General features: G+C 38.1%; 1 protein-coding gene across 3 annotated transcripts in view; it reads left to right on the forward strand.

Annotated features, from left to right (window-relative positions):
* Positions 1-25254, forward strand: part of LOC134657521 (complexin) — a 138487-nt gene that overhangs the window by 70179 nt on the left and 43054 nt on the right. For 2 of the 3 annotated variants that reach the window (XM_063513095.1, XM_063513096.1), the window contains exon 2: positions 23734-23897. In XM_063513095.1, the coding sequence (XP_063369165.1) occupies positions 23734-23897 (164 nt within the window). Of the gene's footprint in view, positions 1-23733; positions 23898-24145; positions 24264-25254 lie in introns of those variants that run through there. The other variant, XM_063513097.1, reaches the window with a different exon arrangement.

Here is a 25254-nt window from a genome sequence, read left to right on the forward strand (position 1 = left end):
AATAGCACGAAACAAACAGAACGATTGTAACTCTCTGCGAACCAGTCACATTCTGTAATGACAATTTATTGCCATGCTACAGGGTGTTTTGCGGCAGATTTCCGATTTCAAATTCAAATAACGGCCATATTCGAACTTTAAGATACGTCAAATATTAGATATCTAAACGATAACGATCGGGTATGTCAGTGTCGAACAAGTGTCAAAAGTGACGTTTCTTCAAACAAAAAATTCACTTTTGACGCTTATTTCACACTGACATATCCGATCCATATCTTTTAGATATCTAATATTTGACGTATCTTAAAGTTCGAATATGGCTGTAATTTTCGAACGCGAAATGCGAGGGAGACGCGGGAGGGTGTTTAAGTTTAAGTTTCGTGAGTGTTCCGAATTGATTAGTGACAATAGGCCGCTGTCCAGCAGAGCAGCGTGCATATACCTAATGCTCTTGAGGCGTATCGTCCTAAAGTCTTTTATTTGTACAGTCGCCATCAAATATATCGGAGCGGCCAAGGAGGTGGTCACAAACATCTTGGACATGCTGTTATTGTCAAGGCGTTAGAGTGAGTGTTCCGATATTTTGGAGCACCACGGCCGCTCCGATATATCTGATGGCGACTGTACCGCAAAGCGGAAGTTTCGTATTAATTTCGGAATGTGCCGAAAAGGTTGGAGTGCGTACGCAGCGGAGGATGACAATAGAAAATTAGATTTGCCAAATATTTAATCCACATTCATCTACTTATCATAAAAATAATTCCTGACCACTTTAACTTTGCACAAACTTGGCAGCCAGAATCATGTTGTACGTCTATTCTGTGGAAGGGTTGTATTTCGGCTCCATTTCGGCAACTTTCAAGTTTGACGACTGGTCTGGCCTAGTGGGTGACCCTGCCTGTGAAGCCGCGGTCCTGGGTTCGAATCCCGGTAAGGGCATTTATTTGTGTGATGAGCACCGATATTTGTTCCTAATTCTTGGGTGTTTTCTATGTATTTGTATATTATAATAATATCGTTGTCTGAGTACCCACAACACAAGCCTTCTTGAGCTTACTGTGGGACTTAGTCAATCTGTGTAAGAATGTCCTATAATATTCATTCAAGTTGGTAAAACCGATGAAGAGAGGACTAGAATTCTTTCCTCCTATCATCCTTAACGTCGACTAGGCCCAGTCTGGCCGAGAGCCAAGCTCTGAATGTAAAAATTAAAGATTAAAACTCTCCTTGATATCGAACCCGACGAAGTTCCATCGTTAAACTGCGAACTTGGCCGGACTTTTTACAAAATCGGAGTTTTTATGCATGCTCATGATCTTGGTTGTAAAATTAACGGTTTTTTAAAGTTTAGTCCAAGTTTGGAAAGATATTTTAATTTTGAGGATTATTCAAAATATTTTAGTAGTGACAATTAAGCATGTTACATTATGTGTTTGACTGTTTTAAAAGGAATTTTAAGTAAAGTTTTCTAACATTTTAATGGCAAAAGATAATGAAATATAAATACTTTAGTAATGCTTATTTCTTTCAGGATTGAAATCTTGAAACTTATCTTTATATTAACATGAAAATTATCATTTTGTTGGCTCTACCACTACTCATTTGTTTTTTTTATCATTTAATTAAAGTGCCAAATAATAACGTACCAATATTTACAAAATAACACACTTATTTAGTCAGCAGCAGAAGTTGCTAAACGGGCGAGGCGTTCATAATTACCTTGACGCGCTATTAATAAAGTCGCGTCAAGATCATTTTGAACACCTCGCCCGCTTAGGAACTATTGCTGCTGACTGTACTTACTTAAATTACGTAAAAGTAAACAATTTAAGTGAAGAGGAAATAAAATCCCGTGAAGAGGGCAAGAAATCGCTTAAAAACTCCAAATACGCCTCCGAAACTATCTCGTTTCGCAAAAAAAGGAATCTCGTCTTAGAAAAGTTTTAACGACCGCTCGGTCCCTGTCCGTCGGCAGTGTTTAGAGAGGGACGGCCGACTCTCGAGTCGAGTGCTGGTCAAACAGAGGACATCGGATTGCTTTTAGCGGGAGGTGTTATTAAGTTGTGAGTAATGTGTAGTGATGTGGCGATTTTTTGGGGAGTTTCGGCTATTATGGCGGTCGCAAAGGTTAGCCAAAAGGCTTTCAAAAGTCCTGATTTTGACTCCCTATTTTGCCTAACAGTAGGAGGTTCCCAGCATATTCAAACTTACATAGTGACATCAAAATGACATCATTTAGATATACTTAATTTTGATATTACAATATAAGTTTGAATTGGCCTAGATTTCTCCGAAAAATATTCAAAATAAAATTGAATAAAAGACATGAATCCATACTTGATAAACATTGGTGTTGACTAAGTAAATAAAAGTTCCTAGCTTTCGGTAAATAATAACATAGACAGCTTTTTAAATTACCTACCCTAGGTAGCACGGTCGCATTTTTATCGTTTGTCACCATGCCTGTCACGTTCTAACAAGTAAGTATGTATGTAAGTGCGAAAGTGACGGGCATAGTGATATTCGATAAAAATGGAACCGTGCTGAGCCCGCTATGCTATCATAATTAATGTTAGATGGCACTTACTATTTATATTATTTTATTAAGTGTTTTGTGTTACTAACATAACTGTAAGTTTTGTGTATGTAATACGTATGGACAAAAGTCTGATATAAAGAATTTTTATTTATTTATTTATACCATAAATAAAATTCCAACATGACTATTTTGACTATGTATTATAGCAACCCAAGTTTTAGTACCTATATATTTTGTATAATTGATCATAGATGGCGCCAGCAGTGCCATTTGCCATAAATAAAACTACACACGCGGCACAGCCAGTATTTAATATCAGGTTCTTTGTTCCGAATATGTAAATGTGCATTTGCATTGCAGTGACGTTGCACCGCCCACGACATAATTTGACCTGCACGTTGCACAATTTACCCCTTTGTCGTTCACAGCATGGACAGATACTAATTAAACACGAACGTTTTAGGGAATATACTAAATAAAACAAGAAATTATACCTGCAGTTACAAAGCCAACGTTTTTGTTTGAAAACGTCACATTGGCCATGGGCTAAGATGGTCACTTTTACACACAAATTAAACCACTAGCCCTCAAGTGGCCAAATATATTGGTTTCTAACGAGATGACATTTATTCCTAAAACAAATTTCCTACAAAGAGTGTATTCACTAGCGGCCGCCACTTTTTACCCAGAATCTGCTTGATGCACACTTTGAAGAGATTTTGTTTTTTCATTTTGGAAGTTAAAAAATACTTAAATATGGAGGTCTTGTATTTTTTATAATTTCAATATTTTTAGTGGTTTTTTTTGTGATTAACTACCCATCATCTGCCTTTTCAACTAGAATTTATTATCAAATTCAATATGTGTCATCATCCTAGTTCTAACGACATAGCATAAAACAAAGTCGCTTTCCGCTGTCTGTCCCTATGTATGCTTAGATCTTTAAAACTATTACGCAACGGATTTTGATGCGATTTTTTGTAATAGATAGAGTGATTCAAGAGGAGGGTTTATGTATAATTTGTTAACCCGTGCGAAGCCGGGGCGGGTCGCCAGCTAATCTCTAAAATAAAATTTCGTCCAAACAGTCACATCACTAGTGGTGTATGTGTGCGTTAAGCCGGACATTAGGACGTTTTTGCGGACACTTTTTACTTACAATCTGCTCGGTGCACGCTTTGGCCAGATTTACTGCTGAAATGTTTCATTTCGGACGGAATGCTGCGCTAGGGAGCTTTATTTTGAAAATAGGTAGTATTAATATTTTCTAAAAGTTCAAAGAAGTTGTCAAACAAAACTTTTGTCAATACGAAATCATATTTTATTTGTAATGACGTTTGGAATGATAAATAGATGGACTGTATCGAACTTAACTTTAAATGCATCTTAAATGAACATGACGGCTTCATCGTAATATTTCATATTTTTGATGTATTGAGACTTTCAGAATATCTGAAGTAGCAAGGGTCACCGTACACATATTCACTGCCAGCGGCCCGCTAGGCGGGTTCACTGTTTGTAAGCGCTTTTCGCCACATACGAGTTTTCCCATGTTGTCGGCTACGCTCGTAGCACTGAATGTGTTAAATATCACTTAAAGGTTAACTGGAAGCAATCCCTTAAAGTTCGCCTTTGTACTGCGTGTCCTGTGCCATAAATGTATGTTACACTAAAGAGTTTATACATACATACATGTATTTAGCATATCTTCCTTATTTACGCCCTCTACAACTGTATAAATATCTGTACTATCCAAAATTTCAACCATTTACTGCCGTATTCGAACTTCAAGATATTCACAAGCGACGACACGTACTAGATCCATTCTAGATACGTTATAGTTTAGATATCAACTAGTTCTCTTTTGCAGCGCAATTCGGGCAACCAATGTCACTTTTACGTTATAATATCGTATGAACGAACTATTTCCATTAGATATCTATTAGATGTGACTTGGATGAGTATCTCCAGAATCGCGTAAATGTCAAATTTGACAGGTTAGATCTTAAAAATATCGTTGTCGTATCTTGGTGATGTCTTATAGATATCTCATAGATGTCTAGTTCAAAATCCGAATCGAGCCCTTAATATGCTTAAAACGTAACACATTTAAATTTCATTAGATAACCACAATACCCTCAATTAAGCTGTTAACTTTATGCATTTTCAATTAAAATGGAGCGGCGCAGTAATTGCACTAAAATTGAGTGTTGCCATAAACTTGTAATTGCTGTAGTTGGTATTTATTGTTTTGCCGATGGTAACACTGAATTATAACATAGTAAAGTGCTTCCAATTACTTAGTGCCATTTGTAAATGCTAGAGCCTCCTAAAACAAGATTAGGTTTCTTAAGTGGCATAGGATAAATATCGGCACTATTTTATTAACAGTACCCTTACCACGAGTCACTGACAGTGTCAATACTGACATATAAGCTAATGTCTACGTAACTTTCTATGTATCTCGCTCGAACTGACATATTAGTGCGAGCGAGAAGTGTTGCCTCAAAAATATATTGACAATTTTTTTTAAAGAATATTTTTCTTATTTACGGGGTCCCTTTTTTCCCAAAAAAGGGTCCCTTTTTAACTTTTCAGGTTTTTCGTAAGGTTATCCTATAGATAGGTTAGGTTAGGTTTGCTTTATGGCAATCCTGAAAAGTGACGAGTTTCTGAACCAAATGAATTATGACTGACGAAAATGCGGGCAAACAATACACATTTAAATAAATAAATATTGGACATCCTTACACAAATTGACTAAGTGTAAGGCCTGAGTGGACTCACGAAGCGGAGCGTTCGGCGGGGCGTGCAGCGTGGCGTCGGGCTCGCAAGTGATTTGAGCAGCGTGCACTAAGGCCGCTCCTATACGTTTGCATTTGTTTAACATGCACGCCGCACGCCCCGCCCCGCTGCACGCCCAACTCGAGCGTCCACTCAGGCCTTACACTAAGCCCCACGGTAAGCTCAAATAGGCTTGTGTTGTGGGTACTCAAACAACACACAACATTTAACAAATTGTTAAAACAAAATCAGCCTCAAAAATAAAAATAAACAAAAGGAAATACAGTATCATGGGACACCTTACCGGATAATTCGATCTAACGGGAAGCATGGCTTATCCGGAACACCCCCAGTATTCTGGCCATTTTATTAGTTTCGCGAAAATTGGACACTCTGTGTTCCGATTTGGAAACTAATACGGTTTACATAGCTTGCGTAACTTTTTTATTTTGGATTTTAGTTTTGCTGCTACGTGAAAATAAACCATTGAAAATGGTGAGCCTTTGTGAGTCGAATGAGAATAGGAATACATTTTATGAAGTTTAAGTAGACGTTGGTACTCAATTATTTTACCCAAATAATTACTTATTTATTTATTTCAACATGACCTTACAGACAAATCCAATGCGCCATGAAACTTAACATTTACATATACCAAGCAGGTACATTATTACCAGATTATATCAAATTATTACCAGAAAATGTAAAAAATAATCATTAAGTACGCGTTTTTTTTACTTTTCTATTTTTGGTGGTGGCCGAGTAGATATGACGTCCGACTTTCAATCCGGAGGTCGCGGGTTCGAATCCTGGCTCGTGCCAATGAGTTTTCGGAACTTATGTACGAAATATCATTTGATATTTACCACTAGCTTTTCGGTGAAGGAAAACATCGTGAGGAAACCTGCATACATCTGCGAAGAAATTCAAAGGTGTATGTGAAGTCCCCTATCCGCATTGGGCTAGCGTGGGGACTATAGCCCAGTGGGACGTATATAGGCTGAAATTATTATATATTATTTTATATTTTTGGTAAGTATAGTACCTAAAGTTTACACTGTCCATAGTAATGTCGTTTTCAGTGTCACTAGAGCCCGTACCATGAGTCACTGACAGTGTCAAAACTGACATTTACGCTATCGAGAACGTAATTTACTTTCTATACATCTCGTTTGCACTAATATGCGAGTACGAGCGAGATGTATAGAAAGTAAATTACGAGTACCATCTCGACGGCGTTTATGTCAGTGCCAAACTGATGGTAGCCGTATAGATTGATATAACTCTACTGAAGCATATATATACTAACTCCATTACTTGCCGTCATTCCAATACTATCACTAGTAATGTCATTTCTTCAAAGTAATGTCATTACTCATGATAGTGCCAGTACCGTATAAGACTGGAATAATTGATGATCTAGATTTTAAGTGAGTCTAGACGTAAGTGGGCTAAAGAGGCCGTTGACGAGGTGAGTCGCTATTTTTAAGGAAATCGATAGCGAGGGCGCAACATTTGTCTGTTTCCTTTCTTTTGTTAGTTTAAGCCGAGTGATATAATAGACATCTTTTAGGTAGGTAAGCATGTTCCATCCTAGACTGCATCGGCACTTAACATCAGGTGAGATTGTGGTCAAATGCTTACCTTTTTCCAATAAAAAAAAACAAGTTGCACTCCGGGAGTGCCGGCAGAAGTGAAAACTCAATGACATATTGTAACAGTTTTTCGATCAGATCACATGTCCGTCTTACGAATTTTCAATCTGTCGGTCACGTCCTGTCGCGAGTTTAACATTTTTTCTCCACGTCAAAAAGTGCACAGCGCCGCTAAAGAAGTTTTCACGTCAAAAAAAACTTTGTTTTTTTATTATGATAACTTCCATATCTATATGTAGGTATTTTTTATACTTACTACTTAGTGGCAAATGACTGACCAAACGGCTAGTTTACTATAAGAAGGGACACAAATTAAATTGTTTTAAGGTGACAGTCCAATCAGTCCATTTCCAACCGCAGCTGCACTACTGTTCATTTTACTATGGAAATTGACAGTAAGGCTGCGGTCGTACTGCAGACGCCGCACGCAGCCGACAACGTCACGTCGCACGCAGCGTCTGAATGGTGTTGGCGGGGGGACGCCGCACGCAGCGAGCGAAAACGACCACTCCCGAGCATTCTCGAACACACCATTCAGACGCTGCGTGCGACGTGACGTTGTCGGCTGCGTGCGGCGTCTGCAGTACGACCGCAGCCTAACAGCGACGCGTTCAGTACCAGTAGTGCAGCTGCGGTCAGAAATGGAATGTTACCCTTATTGACATGAATTTAGTTGAGCAAAACATCATGAATCTTTTTGGGTTTTTGATGAATTTTAACTGTTATTTTTTCACAAAACGTAGTAATAGTCTTCTTCTTAGTCGGATACTCTTGTCAGAGCAGTCGTGGTCATTGGGGTCGTTGTACGGCTTTTTTCGTTATTTCCCGCCATCCTTCTCTATTTTCTGCATTCCGCACGCACAGATTTAAAGGTGATCCGGTGAGATTTTTAACTTGGTCGGTCCATCGCATTGAGGGCCGCAATCTGGGTCTTGTGCCACCCACTCTGCCCTGAACAACAAGCCTCTCCATGGCGTCGTCTTCCCTGCGCGTAACATCACCGAAGTGTAACCTTGAGCTCCTGGAGAATGGATATATTAGTGCGACGCTGAGTCCACGATATCCGCAGCATCCTTCTCCAGCACCACATTTCCAAAGCATCAATGCGTTTCCGTTCACTCTCTCTTACTGTCCACGTTTCAGCACCGTACAGCAACACTGGAAAGACGAGAGCTCTTACCAGGCGAGTCTTCGTTGCCTTTGTGATGTTACGGTCTCTCCAGATCTTACCGAGTTTCTCCATTGCAGACCTAGTAATAGCTATGCGTCGCTTGATTTCATCTTCGGAGCCTCCGCTGTCTGAGACCAATGACCCCAAGTATATGTATGATGATACAACTTCACAGTTTCCAATCGCTTTTGGTTTCTTTACGTTGTTGCGGTTCACGACCATCATCTTGGTTTTCAGTCGGTTGATCTTCAGACCAAATTCGAGACTGACTGTCTCAACGTAGTAATAGTAGTAGTAGTAAAACACTTTATTGTACAAAAATCAAAATAAAACAGGAAAAATAACATGAAACGTACCTATGTTATAAAGATATCAAAAAATGTACCGTTACAGTAATTATTTTGGGATTTTATAAGCTTGTTTATTCCAACAATTTTGCCATTTCATTCTATAGTATAATATCGATCTAACATAGTTTCAACCCAATTCCATGGTAAGAACTTTTTAATGAGTTCAGCTTAAAAACTCACGAGTCGCTTATGGAAATGAGTCTGTAATTATAATTAAAGTGGCATTTGAATGACCTGATGTGAAAGTAGGTTACAATCTGACGACAGGCATGTAAAATGTTACATTACATATCGTCGGGTGAGAATACGTTTGTGCCATACGCCCTTAAATTGATTCGCAGGAGAGCGAATAGAGTCAAAAGAAATATTTTTCGTTTTTTTTTTAATTTAGGACATACCTATTGCACTTATTTATCATTTAGGCACATATGTTTACGATTTATAGTACCATACAATTTTTTTATTAAGTAATATGTAAAGATAAAGCATTAAGTTACGTACTTTTTTATACCACCTTCATGTAATTTAAAAAACAACGGGTTGCACTCAGGGAGTGCCGGCAGAAGTGAAAACTCAATGACTAGTGCAAAATGCACTATGTATAGCGAAACTCACTAGATGGCATTTAAACCAATAAAGAAAAACTCAATGACATTACATGTAACAGTTTTTCATGTAATGTCATTGAGTTTTTCTTTATTGATTTAAATGCAATCTAAATGAGTGGCTATCTAAATCTTACGGTCACGTGATCGTCTTATGCTGCCGCGAGTTTAACATTTTTTCCCCACCTCAAAAAGTGCACAGCGCCGCTACAGAAGTTTTCACTTCAAAAATGTTTTAAAATGAGAGCGTATAACTTCTATTGTATGGTAGCGACACTAACCTTCAGGCATTACATAAAGTTCAAGGCGGAATCCGCTGAAAACCTCATCTCAGGCGCTAAATAATGCAATCAGCAAAAAACTCCCGCAGATGCGATTCGGGAAATAAATTAAAACTGGAGTGTAATTCCAAAAGCTTTACCGAGACAGAGTGAGTTTGGGAGCTGAGGCGAACCAGAGTCCGTACCATGAGTCACTGACAGTGTCAAAACTGACATAAAACCGCTTTCGAGAACGTAATTTACTTTCTATACATCTCGCTTGCCCTAATAAGCGAGTACGAGCGAGATGCATAGAAAGTAAATTACGTTCTCGATGGCGTTTATGTCAGTGTCAAACTGATGGTAGTGGTACAGTATTCTGTCCATAGCCGAGTTTGTCAGGGGCAAAAACGTACCGTACTAATGCTAGTGATTAATTTTAAAAAACCGGCCAAGTGCGAGTCGGGCTCGCATTCCAAGAGTTCCGTACATTACACAATTTTTAACAATATCAAAAACGAATTAAGTCTGACTCACGCTTGACTGCACTGTTCTAATAGGTTTTCCTGTCATCTATAGGTAAAGAACTATTTTGTGTATTTTTTTCATAATTTTAGACCCAGTAGTTTCGGAGATAAAGGGGGGGGGGTGGTCATTTTTAGGGTTCCGTAGCTAAATGGCAAAAAACGGAACCCTTATGGATTCGTCATGTCTGTCTGTCTGTCCGTCTGTCCGTCCGTATGTCACAGCCACTTTTTTCCGAAACTATAAGAACTATACTGTTGAAACTTGGTAAGTAGATGTATTCTGTGAACCGCATTAAGATTTTCACACCAAAATAGAAGAAAAACAATAAATTTTGGCGGTTCCCCATACTTAGAACCCTTTTCATCAAACCCATACGTGTGGGGTATCTATAGATAGGTCTTCAAAAATGATATTGAGGTTTCTAATATCATTTTTTTCTAAACTGAATAGTTTGCGTGAGAGACACTTCCAAAGTGGTAAAATGTGTGTGTGTCCCCCTGTAACTTCTTAAATAAGAGAGTGATAAAACTAAAAAAAATATATGATGTATATTACCATGCAAACTTCCACCGAAAATTGGTTTGAACGAGATCTAGTAATTAGTTTTTTTTTAATACGTCATAAATCCCCTAAATACGGAACCCTTCATGGGCGAGTCCGACTCGCACTTGGCCGCTTTTTTTCCTTTTGAGGTACGGAACCCTAAAAAGTATCGATAACAAGCAATTTTCAAATCACAAATGTGACTCCTCCTCATTTTTTATTTATTTTAAGATATAAGCTACGTGTAAAAAATGCTAGTTTTCAAATTTGTCTTTAGGTCTTTTTGGTGTTAGGCCTGAGATAGACTTGTAAGTTTTACTTACGTAAGTAGGGACAAAGCTATTTGTTACAACTTACAAGTGTATATTGGGCCTTAGGGAACTTGAGTCACTGGCACTCGCTAAGCAACGTGAACACACATCCTAGATGGCGCAGCTGCGCTTGTTTAATTGGCTGTAATACGTCGGGCGGAATGATGGGGCAAGTTACAACAAGTTTTCGTTTAGTGGCATTTAAAAATAGCTGAGTTGTTTGAAAAACTGTAACTCAACTAGAGATCAAATAACACTTTGTTTTCCTATCAGAGGGCCTAGCCAATATGCCAATCGTTTGCGCCGTAGCGAACGAAACGGTAATGTATCTCTATCAATCTATATTAGTGCGACAGAGACATTAGCGTTTCGTTCGCTACGGCGCAAACGATTGGCATCTTGGATAAGTACCCAGGATCGATAGAGCTCGTAATTCTAAATAGAAATAACACAAAAAATTCCAAATCTGAAAAAAGGCATGTACAATCACTACATAGTATAAAACAAAGTCGCATCCCGGTGTCTGTCTGTCTGTATGTATGCTTAAATCTTTAAAAGTACGCAACGGATTTTGATGCGATTTTGTTTTATAGATAGAGTGATTCAAGAAGAAGGTTTATGTATATAATTTGTTAACCCGTGCAAAGCCGGGGCGGGTCGCTAGTTTTAAATAAAATGGCTCAGACTAGCCTCAAGCAAGTTTACTCTGTCTAGTGCCGCGATGTATTAGCTAGGGCTGTCAGGAAATAAGTAGCTCCGCAAATTAAAAACGGGCATTGTGCACCCTACCGTGGATTACAGACGCAGACTACTTCCTTCAGATGGTGCAACGAAAAATGTACTAACTGAGGCTACACAGGCACTCCTGTACGGCTACCATCAGTTTGGCACTGATATAAACGCCGTCGAGAACGTAATTTACTTTCTATACATCTCGTTTGCACTAATATGCGAGTACGAGCGAGATATATAGAAAGTACATTACGTTCTCGATGGCGTTTATGTCAGTGACAAACTGATGGTAGCCGTACTGTACTTGGAAATAAGATAATCGCGTGCAACATATACGTACGGTAATCACAAAAAACATTGACGCAATCGAAATGAGAATTAAGTATAGTAACACAATGAAATTATAAGTACGTATACGTAATGTGTAACTGGTAGTAAGGTAAGTTTTTGGCAAAAATTTCAGCTATTATCGCTGACTACTTTTCATTCCACAGGCAACTAATATTCATCGAGACAGTTCTAACAACCCGAAACACAATTGGTTTGCGTTGTTTTATCAACCTCCTGTCTCCATCATCAAATCAAAAAATCATTTCAATCTTAAATCGGGAACTGGGTCAAATTTAGCTTCCAATGTTGGACCTACACTAACTAACTAGCACAGGGCAAGTTTAATAAAAGCTTGTAATAAAAATGAGATTAATTTCAGCTCAAATGCTAATCTGAGCGCGTCTTCCATGGTGAGCGTGTCTCCACGTGTGCTTCATCTAATGAGTAGTAGTCTATGCGTACAGCTCTGTGCAAGGATGTGGAAATATCCATGCTTTCCTCTCTTGGGATTAAAATGCTCTCGTGACTAAATAACTGAATAGTTTTCTTTGAGCACACATTTTAATCAAGAATTTTGGTCTAAAATATTCGTAGTGCTACAGTATAATTTTTGAAAATGACTTTTAATAACCATTAGGGTTTATTATGTTTTATTAAAAATATAAAAATACAGCTAAAATAGGTACAAAACGAAAGAACCAAACGAAAATGAAATATCAATATTTTTTTAATAAGCACCTTTATAAAAATCTTTTTGAAATATCGTACCTATATAGTATTCATTCTAACTCTTTTACTAATTAATTATTAAACATATTTTGACATATTTTTAGCAAATGTTTGCTCAACTTTAAAAACGCTGACACGAGCATGATATTTCAATAACGATGTCCAAACTCCAAACTTTCATAAAAGTCACTCTCGAATTTTAGTAAAACTTATTTTCATTTTGGAAGCTCACTCGTTTTGGTGTGATAAGTTTTTATACGTCAAACTTCTATGAATTGATGACGTATAACTAACATTTGCACAGTCTGTGCTGACAAAATCGTTGCAGAGTTATCTTGGTCTAACTCTATGTTGATAACTTACAAACCGATTCGAAGTTGCACCGATATTTGAATCATATTGGAATCATATCAGTTAGCAAACCTAGTCACGTGTACGGACAAGTACCTATTAGTGCGAGCGAATAACATACTAACTGATATTTTTGAAGTGAAAACTTCTTTAGCGGCGCTGGGCACTTTTTGAGGTGGGGAAAAAATTATAAACTCGACACCGTAAGGACCGTAAGGACCACATGACCACTCATAATCGGCTCGCGGTGCTCGGGCCCGACGCGCCTCGGTAGGGTGCCCGTGCTTCAATGGGATAGGTTTGGTTAGGTTAGGTTAATTTAGATGGCATTTAAATCAATAAAGAAAAACTCAATGTTATTTGACATTTATGTTGCGGACTCCTTTTCAAGACTGCTGACCAATACTGCCCTAATACTGCTCGAAGCAATACCGAGCCGAACGGAGCCGAGAATGTCCGAAAGGCGGAGTGTCGCCCCACTGGTACAACCGAGCACAGCCTAAATACTACATGACTAAGTGTAAGGCCTGAGTGGACGCTCGAGTTGGGCGTGCAGCGGGGCGGGGCGTGAGGCGTGCATGTTAAACAAATGCAAGCGTATAGGAGCGGCCTTAGTGCACGCTGCACTTGTGAGCCCGACGCCACGCTGCACGCCCCGCCGAACGCTCCGCTTCGAGCGTCCACTCAGGCCTTACACTTAGCGGTTGATTTGCCGTGTAGACAAATTGATCGGTGTCTAGGGGGCATATGATATGATGGACGCTGTTATCGGCTTGACAAAGCAGATGTCACTTTTTAACGACGCGCGAGTGAAAGAGTCAGACTGTCTTTATCACGCCGATCGCTCCGCTTCGAGCGTCCACTCAGGCCTTACACTAAGCGAGTTAGTATCGACCGCTCTAATAATAGCACCACGTGGTATGTACTCGCAGGTTGGTACGGTCGATAGTTTGTCGCGAATCGCGATTGGGGCTTGGGATTCGTTCCATTGAATAGGATGTTTCATTAATAAGCTTTAGGTAAAATAAGTCAGCGGTTTTGACTTATTAATAATGTTAGTGCTGGTAATTGCTATAATTGTTCCAAATTTTAACTATCTACGTCAAACGGTTTCTGAGAAAAACACATTTAACTGATTTGCAAGACCGATGTGATCCGATAAGTGTACCGCGAACAAAGTTTGTGCGGTACACTAAAAACTGATGTCACACGACACATTTTTTTAGTTTCATTAATATATTTGTTTATATTTGTTTTATTCTATTATGATGGTTAGATTGTTAATTACCTACTAGGAATGTACCGACTAGTCGCCGACTAGTCGGGAAAGCCGACTATCCGGCCACATTTGCAGTCGGCGATTAGTCGGCGAAAGCAGGACATGAATAAAATAAAAAGCCAATATTAATCAAATGTTACATGCCCATTCTACTCTAATACGTATACGTATTTAGGGCCAAAAACTTATATAATAGGTAGGTAGGTAGGGTTTTATAATAGGTAGGTTATTGTACATTTATTGTAAACTACGTGTATGTGAGGTGTGCAATAAAGAGTATTGTATTGTATTGTACCTACCTATAATATACCTAGAAATTTTCTTAGTGCAGATATTCGTCTGACAAAGAGGTTTCAACTTGGTTGAAAGCATTTATTAACACAACGAAAACGCGTAAACTTTGAACTTTGCACAATTATCATAATGAGCCCGAGTGCCCAAAAGCCTCCTTTGAAACGAGACGCTTAACTCTGAAACGTTCAAATTGTTCGTAGCTAAGAATTTGCTACAAACGCTATACCGTAGAGGAGCTACGCTGCTACGAGAAAACTTAATACTAACCGCGGTTTTCGGAAAACAAGATTCGTTCTAGAGAAGAGAACGATACGATATGTACTAGATACCTGGGGCCCGATTCGGATTTTGAAATAGATATCTATAAGACATCATCAAGATACGATAACGATATTTTTAGGATCTAACCTGTCAAATTTGACATTTCCGCGATTCTAGAGATACTCTTGAACGATTTCCACAACATCTAAAACGCCCGCTCCGTGCATCCGCGCCAGCTAGCGGGCGCCCTAAATTGCATTATTCTGTTAATTAAATACCAAAACCAAAACCACTCGTGACGCAGATGGCGGAACTTTACGATTGTTTCCCAAATATTTTTAATCAAACTTTCGCTGTTCCGGACAAGCCATTTAAAAATAAAGTCTAAAGTAAGACAAGGAAACCTCGTAAAAACTGGGACTGTTGGTAAACTACAATTTAAAGCAAACTTGTATTTTAAAGTATACAAGAATGACATTGTATGACGAGCGCCGATGCATATGTTTTCGTCTAGTCAGAGCAATTTTTGAGGTGCTCATATTTGTACAAATATGATGTTTTAAATTTAAAAAAAAAAACACTGTTGAAGACTAATATGTACTTACCAGTAGTTCCATTTTGTATATAAATATTCTGCAATAACAAAGTCTAACAACATACTTACAAAAAATACCAGTTTTCACATTATTGCGGGCAGGAACTTGACAAATGTAGAAAGGGCTATTTTTGCTCTTCACTAGACGAACTCCACTGCATTGGGGCTAATATATGAAACCTATTTATGTACCTGTAATTTCAATAGGCCACAATAGAACCTTGTCGATTTAACTACAAAATACATGACTTACAACACTCAATAAGCACTGTGGTAGAAGACAAACCAATCGATTCGTTATGTGGTTCTATAGTGACATAGGAATCAAATTGGTTAAACGTGCCTACAATTACAGGTGCATAACAACTATAATAGGCTTCCAAATTGCCAAATCACTATAAATATAAACCAAATCAGCAACCAATTTATACATCAAACATACTAAATAGAAGAATCATTCCTTCCTTGGCCGAGGGAACCCTAAAAATCATAATGCGTATCGCAAACATTTACCTTCCCACTGATTAGACGGACAAGTATATATACTTATACCTATATTATACATCATTATATCTATCGGAGGGGAGTGTAGGGTGGACATGAACTCTAATTTAGCCGGACATGTCCAAATGAAATTCTAAAAAATAAAAAAAGTCATAGGGCATATCATTTCGACTACACCTCCTAGTAGATAAAGGCTTTCTTTATTGAAAAACTGATGAAAAAGTTGCATTTTAACAACAAAAGCGGCAAAGTAATTAAATGTTGAGTTGTTTCCTCATGTTGGCTGGCGGAATTTACTTTAAAATGATAAATATTTAATAGCGTTCATTTGTATTTGATTTATAACATTTTAAACTTCACATACGTATGTTTTACAATTAGTATTTTTCTCGCGGTCGGTATTTTAGTAATCTGATGATGTACTCATCAATACAACTTATGAAAAAAATAATTAAAATCATGTTATCGGGATAAATAGCACCTTTCCTACTACTTCATAGGTTTCTTTCTTTTATTCTATTATAAATCCTGCACCTAACACCCGTCTCTTTTAGGACCTGTGGTTGACTAGTAGAGAATGCTTTAAGGTATTAACAGCCATATTCGAACTTTAAGATTTACGTTTCTTCAAACAAAAACGTCACTTTAGACACTTGTTTGACACTGACATATCCAGTCCATATCGTTTCGATATTTAATATTTGACGTATCTTAAAGTTCGAATATGGCTGTAAGTCCGCCATATGTACTTAAAATTGTATGTGCAATAAAGTTTAAATAAATAAATAAGACAATAAATATCTAGGATACTTGTCCCCACTTTAAACTCCATTATGGCGACCCTGACCGCCCCCGGATAGCTAGGCTGTGCCTACTGCCTAGTCTGGAGCATTGACCTAGCCCGCGTTGTTATAGCGTAGCTATAGCGTCGCTGTGTACACAAGCGGTGGACTACCACCCTACAGACTCCACTTTACAGTGATACCTTTTACTTTGGACGTCCACGCCTAATGCTTTTCAGTATAAATAATGTTAAAGCAGGTGATGTAAATGAATGAAATTGTATAGTCGTTTTTAATTTACCGCTTAAACCTATTTTTGTCTATATTTATAACTCCATACCAAATTTGATCTAAGCGGTTCAGCGGTTTAAGCGTGAAGAGGTAACAGAGATATAGATAGGCGGCCTGATTCGAACGTTCAGATGCGTCAAAAGTTTGCTAAAGATACGACATGGATCGGATATGTCAGTGTCAAATGTTTGAAGAAACGTCACTTTTGACACTGATATATCCGATCCATATCGTATCTTTAGCAAATTATTGACGTACTTATATCTTAAAGTATATAGATTTTATGTATTTAGAAAGTATTTGAGACGTCAGGCCATAAATAATTAAGCGTAAATTTTACGCGATTGAGTCCCGTGTTCTTTTTAAAATGGTGTTTCTTAAAGTTCTAATCAGGCCGAGAGTTACAGCCATATTCGAACTTTATGATACGTCAAATATTAGATATAGAAACGATATGGATCGGATATGTCAGTGTCAAAAGTGACGTTTTTCTTTTGACACTTGTTTGACACTGACATATCCGATCCATATCGTTTAGATATCTAATATTTGACGTATCTTAAAGTTCGAATATGGCTGTTACTTTCGCTATAATAATATAAGTAAGTGCTGATACTAGAGATTAATAGGGGATGGGAGCGCCGTATCGCGAATTGTCAACTCGTATATGCACTAGGGCCATTTTATTTAAAGTTGTCCCATACACTTTTTTTTAATATGTGATTTTCTATGTTATTTCTACTCAGAATCACGAGCTCTTTCTATTCTAATAGGAGAAAAAAGTGTCCCAAGGTTTTTATTTCCATTCCGTTACTATTTTTCATAGACTTTGTATGGCGGTCACGGAATGGAAAGATCTAAAAATGCATGGAAATTTTGGGACACTTTTTTTCTCCTATTAGGAACGAAAGAGCTCGTGATTCTGAGTAGAAATAACATAAAAAATCTCACATTTGAAAAAAAGTGTAGGGGACAACTTTAAATGAAACGGCCCACTATCTAGATGATACTAAATAAAACGGCCCACTATCTAGATAATACTAAATAAAACGGCCCACTATCTAGATAATACTAAATAAAACGGCCCACTATCTAGATGATACTAGTACATATAGCTATAGTAGGTACCTATAGCCAGGAGGGACGCGTACCGGTAAGCGGCATGCAACTTGTGGATATTGATTGTGATGCGTCAAATGGAAATTTACAGAAGGGGTGGACGAACCAAAGAGCTGCTTTCCACGCAGTTGTATTTAGAAATAGATATCTATCTATCTAATAAAGATATAAGATCATAATTCAAAGAAAAAATTACATTAAAATCAAGGTACCTACTCTTAAAACTAAACACTACTACTAAATATTAATCTAAACTAACAACTAACAAGTAACCTACCCACCAAACTCGCCCCGCGCCCCTCCAGACGCAAAGGAGCCCATCACGCTAATAATCTCTCTAATAATACCTTTAAACGAGCAATTCTTGTATATTTATTTATATAGGTATATATTTCGGGGATCTCGGAAACTGCTCTAACGATTTCGACGAAATTTGTGGGGATTTTCGGGGGCGAAAAATCGATCTAGCTAGGTCTTATCTCTGAGAAAACGCGCATTTTTGAGTTTAAATAAGTTATTCGAGCAAAGCTCGGTCTCCAAGAGCCCGTACCATGAGTCACTGACAGTGTCCAAACTGACATTTACGCTATTGAGAACGTAATTTACTTTCTATACATCTCGTTTGCACTAATATGCGAGTTCGAGCGAGATGTATAGAAAGTAAATTACGTTCTCGACGGCGTTTATGTCAGTGCAAAACTGATGGTAGCCGTACAGATACTCGTATTAGAAGTAAATTGACGTTTTGCGAGCCTGTTTTACTCGTCACTGCTATTTTGAATATACTTATAGCATAGGTTTAATATGTAGCATAGGTTATGGCTGTACCTGCTATAAAAATGGGAGATAAAACATCTTACCCTTTCATTCTTTCTTTCGTATTTAAGCTCCAAACAAACACCTAAGTTTTCATGTCAAGTGCTACGCCAAGTTTATATGAATTCTTACTACCAAGTTTGTGTAAAGTTAGCATGCTCTGAGACTAAATATATGTTTCATAAGATTATAGTGATATTTTTATGAATACTAATTAGTTATAGGATAAGTTCGCCTTTGTACCCTACTTAACCCATTCAGCAATCATCATGAATCAATGTTGTTTTGGCTTTACGAAACATTTTCACTACATACCGGGAAACCCATGTCACCTATGACGTAGCGCTACGATCGTAGCTTGGTAGTACCTAATTATGTTAACTAGTATAAGAGCTATATACTAACATATTTTGTTTTTAATACTTAATAGTCATTTTCTCTTAAAAATGCACCATGTAAGTTTTTCGAAAATCCATCAAATTTTAGGCTAGGTTTTGGGATTATACTGAGCAACTTTTACTATGGTACCAACCCCGAAATTACGTTCCCATAGAAAATGGACCAGCCAAAATGTATGAAACAGCCAAATTATTTCTACTCAGAATCCCGAGGACAAATGATTTAAAAAGAAAAAAAAATGTGTCCCAAAAAAATATTACACTATTTCAGATACATTCTGTATGGACCGACCGTTACAAAACTGCCACCCAAAATTTGTATGAAAATCTGGGGACACTTTTTTTTCGTTATCTCGTTCAATAATCGTGATTCTGAGTCTAAATAACCCAAAAGTGGATGGTTTTTTCGAAACAAAATAATGGTACTATTTTTTCTCAAACCCCCCACTTACGTAATTAGTTTCCTACATGTTTGCCATTAAACCTATGTATACTAAGCAAACAGCTATTGATAACGTAATTATGCAACAACAAGTCGTTATAAACCGGCCGACGTAAACAAGGCTGTAAAAATAATTGGGGCGAGGCCGATATTACTTTCTCATGAGCAAGATGTTTACTTCGTGTGTCGTCATGTGAACAGGGGAAAGTCGCGTCGTACACACTAACACATTCACACAAACTCGAGCATAATTCCAACCCTATGTACGACATAGATCACATAAAACATTAGAATTTGCATGCGAGAACACACGAGGCACACTTTGTCGAACTTAAACCAATCAGCGTCCAATTCAGGAGTTCCGCGCAATCCAATTATGGCCCGGGCGCCGTTTTGATCGGGGTACATGCTTTGGAGAAATATTGAGATGCTAGTAGGCCATTTCGGATGCTCAATTTGACATCAAAATGATATGAAATGATGTTGTTTAGTTGTCATTCACGAGTGTATTTCGATCGTATGTCTCGCGTGAACGAGAAGCATGGACAAATGATAACAAAAAGACATCATTTTAAAATCAATATGCTACATATGTAAGTTTGAATTGGACTTTAGAAGTCGTGCACTCTGCGTGCTAAACGATAATAACTAGGATAGCTTACAAACATATTTACGTCACCCTAGGCCCGTAAGTGGGATTTTCTCCTCGCGTAGCGTAGCGTAGTAATCTCACTTCCTGGCCAAGGCAAGACGTAAAACTTTAGACAAACCACGGGCGGTAATTTGTAAAGCCCCAGATCGCATATTTATGGCCACAAACACCTGCGATCTGGAGCATTTACGAATTCACCTCCCTAGGTATGTAATGTACTATTCCCTTCCTCTTATTTAAATTTTAAATTAACTACGCAAGTCTAAAATAGAAGAAAACGAGAAATACCAACACGCAATTTCCTTGCACCAACCGCAAAATATTCCTCTCGCAACCGAAGATATTTAATTAAAAAAAGCGGGCCTTCTCAAAAAGCGGAGACGCATCATTATTCTGTCAGCGGCAGCCGATCAATTAATAATTGAATTTCAAGTGCCTTTTCTTAACTTATCGCGCTATTTCCACAATAAATTGAATTCAGTCTTCACACTCGTTTAATCTCCATTCTGGGAATTCAATAATAATTCAGTGCTGAAATGAGCATCTGCATAAATATTTCATTATGTTTAGGAGTTATGGCATTCTGTGCGACGAATGCGCGTAAGTGAGCATTCTTACGTCTTATTTATGGGAATGGTAATGTAGATATGTAATAAAATGAAGCCGAGCGTTGCCAAGTCTAATGTTTTTACAACATTTTATTTAACTTTCCTAACAGACAATGTACTTTTAAATCATAATTATTATTTTTTTCCTCTATTATTCCAACTGTCACTCATGACATACAAATGCATACTTGGTCTCCCTCGGTACAGGCCTAGCCTACCCCTGGAATTTCGGTACTATTTAACCCATGGTATGTACCCACCCGATGTCACAACAATTTATGTATTGTTATTGTTATTATTGGTGTTATTGTTGTATAAACTTATTTTTATCTTTTATCTTTACTGTGTGTGCAAATCTTTCAAATTTGAACCAAGAGTATTTGATTTGGTTGAAATTAGGAAATCTTCCGTAATCCCGATGACCAATAATATGCTGACATGGAGAAAATAATGTAATTTTGATACCGGTATCACGAATATAAGTACCTAAAGTCTATTTTTTTATTCGGTAGTCTAAAATGACATTTCATAGTATGAAATGACATTTTATGTTCATACTATGAACTGTCATTTCAGTCTACCGAATAAAAAAATAGACTTTAGATCCGTGTGATCTCAAGTAGGTACGGTAGTCTGGTTACACTAGCGCTAGAGGGTAAATTTGCCCCTTTTAAAAATTATCAGTAATATAGCCCGGTAAAAACAATGTTTAGTATATTTGGGCCACCCTGTAGGTATAAGTATAAAACCAGGAATCCGTTTAATCCCAATCGTGAGACTATGCGTTTCCAAATTCCATGTCTATAAATGTCTTAAGTGACGACACTTAACTATACACATGCGCTCTTTTATACATAATATCCGTGGCCTGTTTATTGTGGCCTCTGCTTTCTTATATTTACTACTTAACTGGAGGTTATCGTTATATTGGTTTATTGAGGTGCGAAAAGTAGGAATACAGAGCAAGGGCGAGGCACGCTAGGAATGTAGAATGGTCGTCGTGGGATGAATTTAATAATAGTGCCATTCCGGTTTTGATATGAGCGGTTTTGGCTAGGGAATAAATTCAATTACGAAATAAATAAATATATGTCTTGGCCAAACATGTTACTGGGTAGGTAAACAGTATTAAACACTTATTTACTAGGTACCAGAAGTTACACTTACTTAGTCACGGGTGCTTTCTATGTATTTAAATATTTTTACATTTATTTATTGGGGTCCCGTTGTTTCCCATATAGTTTTAAGTCATAATGTATTGTTTGTCATATTATCATTAGTCATAAAACTGAAACCGTTAACGTTTCAGGATTTTCGTCAGATTATCCTATAGGTTAGGTTTATTTTATGGCAATTCTGAAAAGTGACGCGTTTCTGAACCAAATGAATTATGACTAACGAAAATTCGGGCAAACAATGCATTATGGCTTAAAACTATTTGTGAAACATGTCCTTTTATTTTATTATGTTCTATATTAATATTAGCATTATCTCCTTTTAATTCACAAAAACAAGGCCCTTCAACCGCATAATCTGATATTTCCCTCAAACGAAACAGATATCTGTTAATTATACCAATCCCAAAACAATTAGGTTACGAAACACATTTGCACCGCTAACCGGATCCGGTTATCCGTGCCTTTAACCGGTTTTATCTGGGATCCAATATGGCGGCTGCAAACCATTTCACGTCAATCTGCGCTTTTGTCACTGACGTGTCTGTCGGACGGAGATGGGGTGTGGAAAAATGGGTGGGGAATTTGATTTGGTCAATTTACGTAGCATAGTGTTTTCTCTTTTCGAAGCGCTGGTGGCCTAGCGGTAAGAGCATGCGACTTGCAATCCAGAGGTCGCGGGTTCAAACCCCAACTCGTACCAATGAGTTTTTCGGAACTTATGTACGAAATATCATTTGATTCGGTGAAGGAAAACATCGTGAGGAAACCGGACTAATCCCAATAAGACCTAGTTTCCCCTCTTGGTTGGAAGGTCAGATGGCAGTCGCTTTCGTAAGAGCCTACGTCAATTCTTGGGATTAGTGCCCAAGCGGACCCCAGGCTCCCATGAGCCGTGGCAAAATGCCGGGATAACGCGAGGAAGAATAATAAGTGTTTTCTCTTTTCAATATGTTTCGTTTTCAAATGTTATGTACTTAACCAAAAATGTGTTCTGCAATATTTAGGAGGCAGCTACATAATACTTTTAAGATTTTTGTACCTAACCTTATACTTATTTGAAAATAAACAAGTACTTAGTTTTTAATCAGGACAATATTTTTAATTTTGTATACTTAAGGCCGTAAGTCATTAGTGCCATGTAATTTTATGCCAAGTGTACTGGTATACTGCAATCAACGGCGGCATAATAATATTATCTATCTATAGCACTTGACCGAATCCAATAAACTTTATTGAACTGTTTATGTATTCTCTAAGTTGATCATAAATAGAGTAAAGTCAATGTGAGAAGGACAGTCAAGACAGTACACATTTTCCACTTACAGAAAGTCATTATAACAGGAAGAGCAAAGACCTACCTTGCTGACTGACTGTGTCGTAGCGAAGTATAATATTGTACCTATACGGGGTCCCGTTGTTTCCCATAATGTTTTAAGTCATGATGTATTGTTTGTCATATTATCATTAGTCATAAAACTGAAACCCTCTTAAATCACTCTATCTATTAAAAAGCGCATCAAAATCCGTTGCGTAGTTTTAAAGCTCTAAGCATACATAGGGACAGACAGCGGGAAGCGACTTCGTTTTATACTATGTAGTGGTTAACAAATCATATGCTTGTTACAGGCGCGGTCGGCGGCGACGGAGATGACAGCGACGACAAGGAGAAGGAGGAGGAGGCGGAACGCGAACGACAGGAGGCCATCCGCGAGGCGGAGGAGCGGCGCAAGGAGAAACACCGCAAGATGGAGGAAGAGAGAGAGAAGATGCGCCAAGAGATAAGGGACAAGGTAGGAATATAACTATAGGCTTTTGGAGAACCCAAACAGAAATAAGCTTAGGTGCTCTAAGATAAGGAGGAGGTGGAACGCGAACGACAGGAGGCCATCCGTGAGGCGGAGGAGCGGCGCAAGGAGAAACACCGCAAGATGGAGGAAGAGAGAGAGAAGATGCGCCAAGAGATAAGGGACAAGGTAGGAATATAACCACAGGCTTTTGGAGAACCCAAACAGAAATAAACTTAGGTGCTCTAAGATAAGGAGGAGGCGGAACGCGAACGACAGGAGGCCATCCGCGAGGCAGAGGAGCGGCGCAAGGAGAAACACCGCAAGATGGAGGAAGAGAGAGAGAAGATGCGCCAAGAGATAAGGGACAAGGTAGGAATATAACTATAGGAGGCTTTTGGCGAACCCAGACAGAAATAAGCTTAGGTGCTGTAAGATAAGGAGGAGGTGGAACGCGAACGACAGGAGGCCATCCGCGTGGCGGAGGAGCGGGTAGAAAGAGAAAGGGTAGATGCGTGAGGAGTTAAGGGATAAGATAGGAGAATAACTTACAAGAGGCTTTTCGCGAAGTGGAGAAAGGCAAAAAGAAACAACGCGAGTTGTTGGAGGTGAGAGAGAAATAAGGGACAAGGTAGGAATATAACTACAGGGGGTCTTATATAAAACTGAAGAGAAAAAGGAGGAGGAACACTGCATTATAAAGGAGGAGTGAAAATATGCGTCAGTAGATTTAAGATAAGGTAAGATAGAAGATGCGACACAAGGGAAGAGATATGCTATGATGTATTTATTTCCAGGTGGAAAAACAAATATCTGCAGCAAAGTAGGGTATTTGTAAATGTTATTCCGGAGATGAAAGTCCAAATAGCTTACAATTATTAGAAACTTAAAATCCATATAAGTTTATAGGTACGTCATTCAATAATCTCTAAAATGAAACCTAACGTTTCATACAAAATTAAATAGTATTTCAGACTTATCAAAGTAATAACATAAAGCTGGCCTAAAAACCAAAAAGTGATCCTATTTCGAGGTATAAAAGCAAATAGAAATACCAGTCCGGCAATAGAAATAGCACCCATGTCTGTGATAATAACTGGGTAGGATAGGTATTTGATTTCACGCCGTTTATTGGACAGTGCGGGTGAAAATAGTTGGAAAATTGCGGATAATTCTTCAGGGCATGAACGAATATTGCGGTATCACGATGTTATTTATATGTAGGTATGTTATAATCTTGATTATAACTTAGCTTAGAGCCTGGATGAATAAGTTTTTGCGGCGCCAAATTATTGACTATGGAGATCAATACAGTTTAGTGACATGTGGTTACGTTTTGACACGCGTGATGCAAAGAGATAAT

The sequence above is a fragment of the Cydia amplana genome, chromosome 20, assembly GCF_948474715.1.
Source record: "Cydia amplana chromosome 20, ilCydAmpl1.1, whole genome shotgun sequence".
Lineage (NCBI taxonomy): Eukaryota > Metazoa > Arthropoda > Insecta > Lepidoptera > Tortricidae > Cydia > Cydia amplana.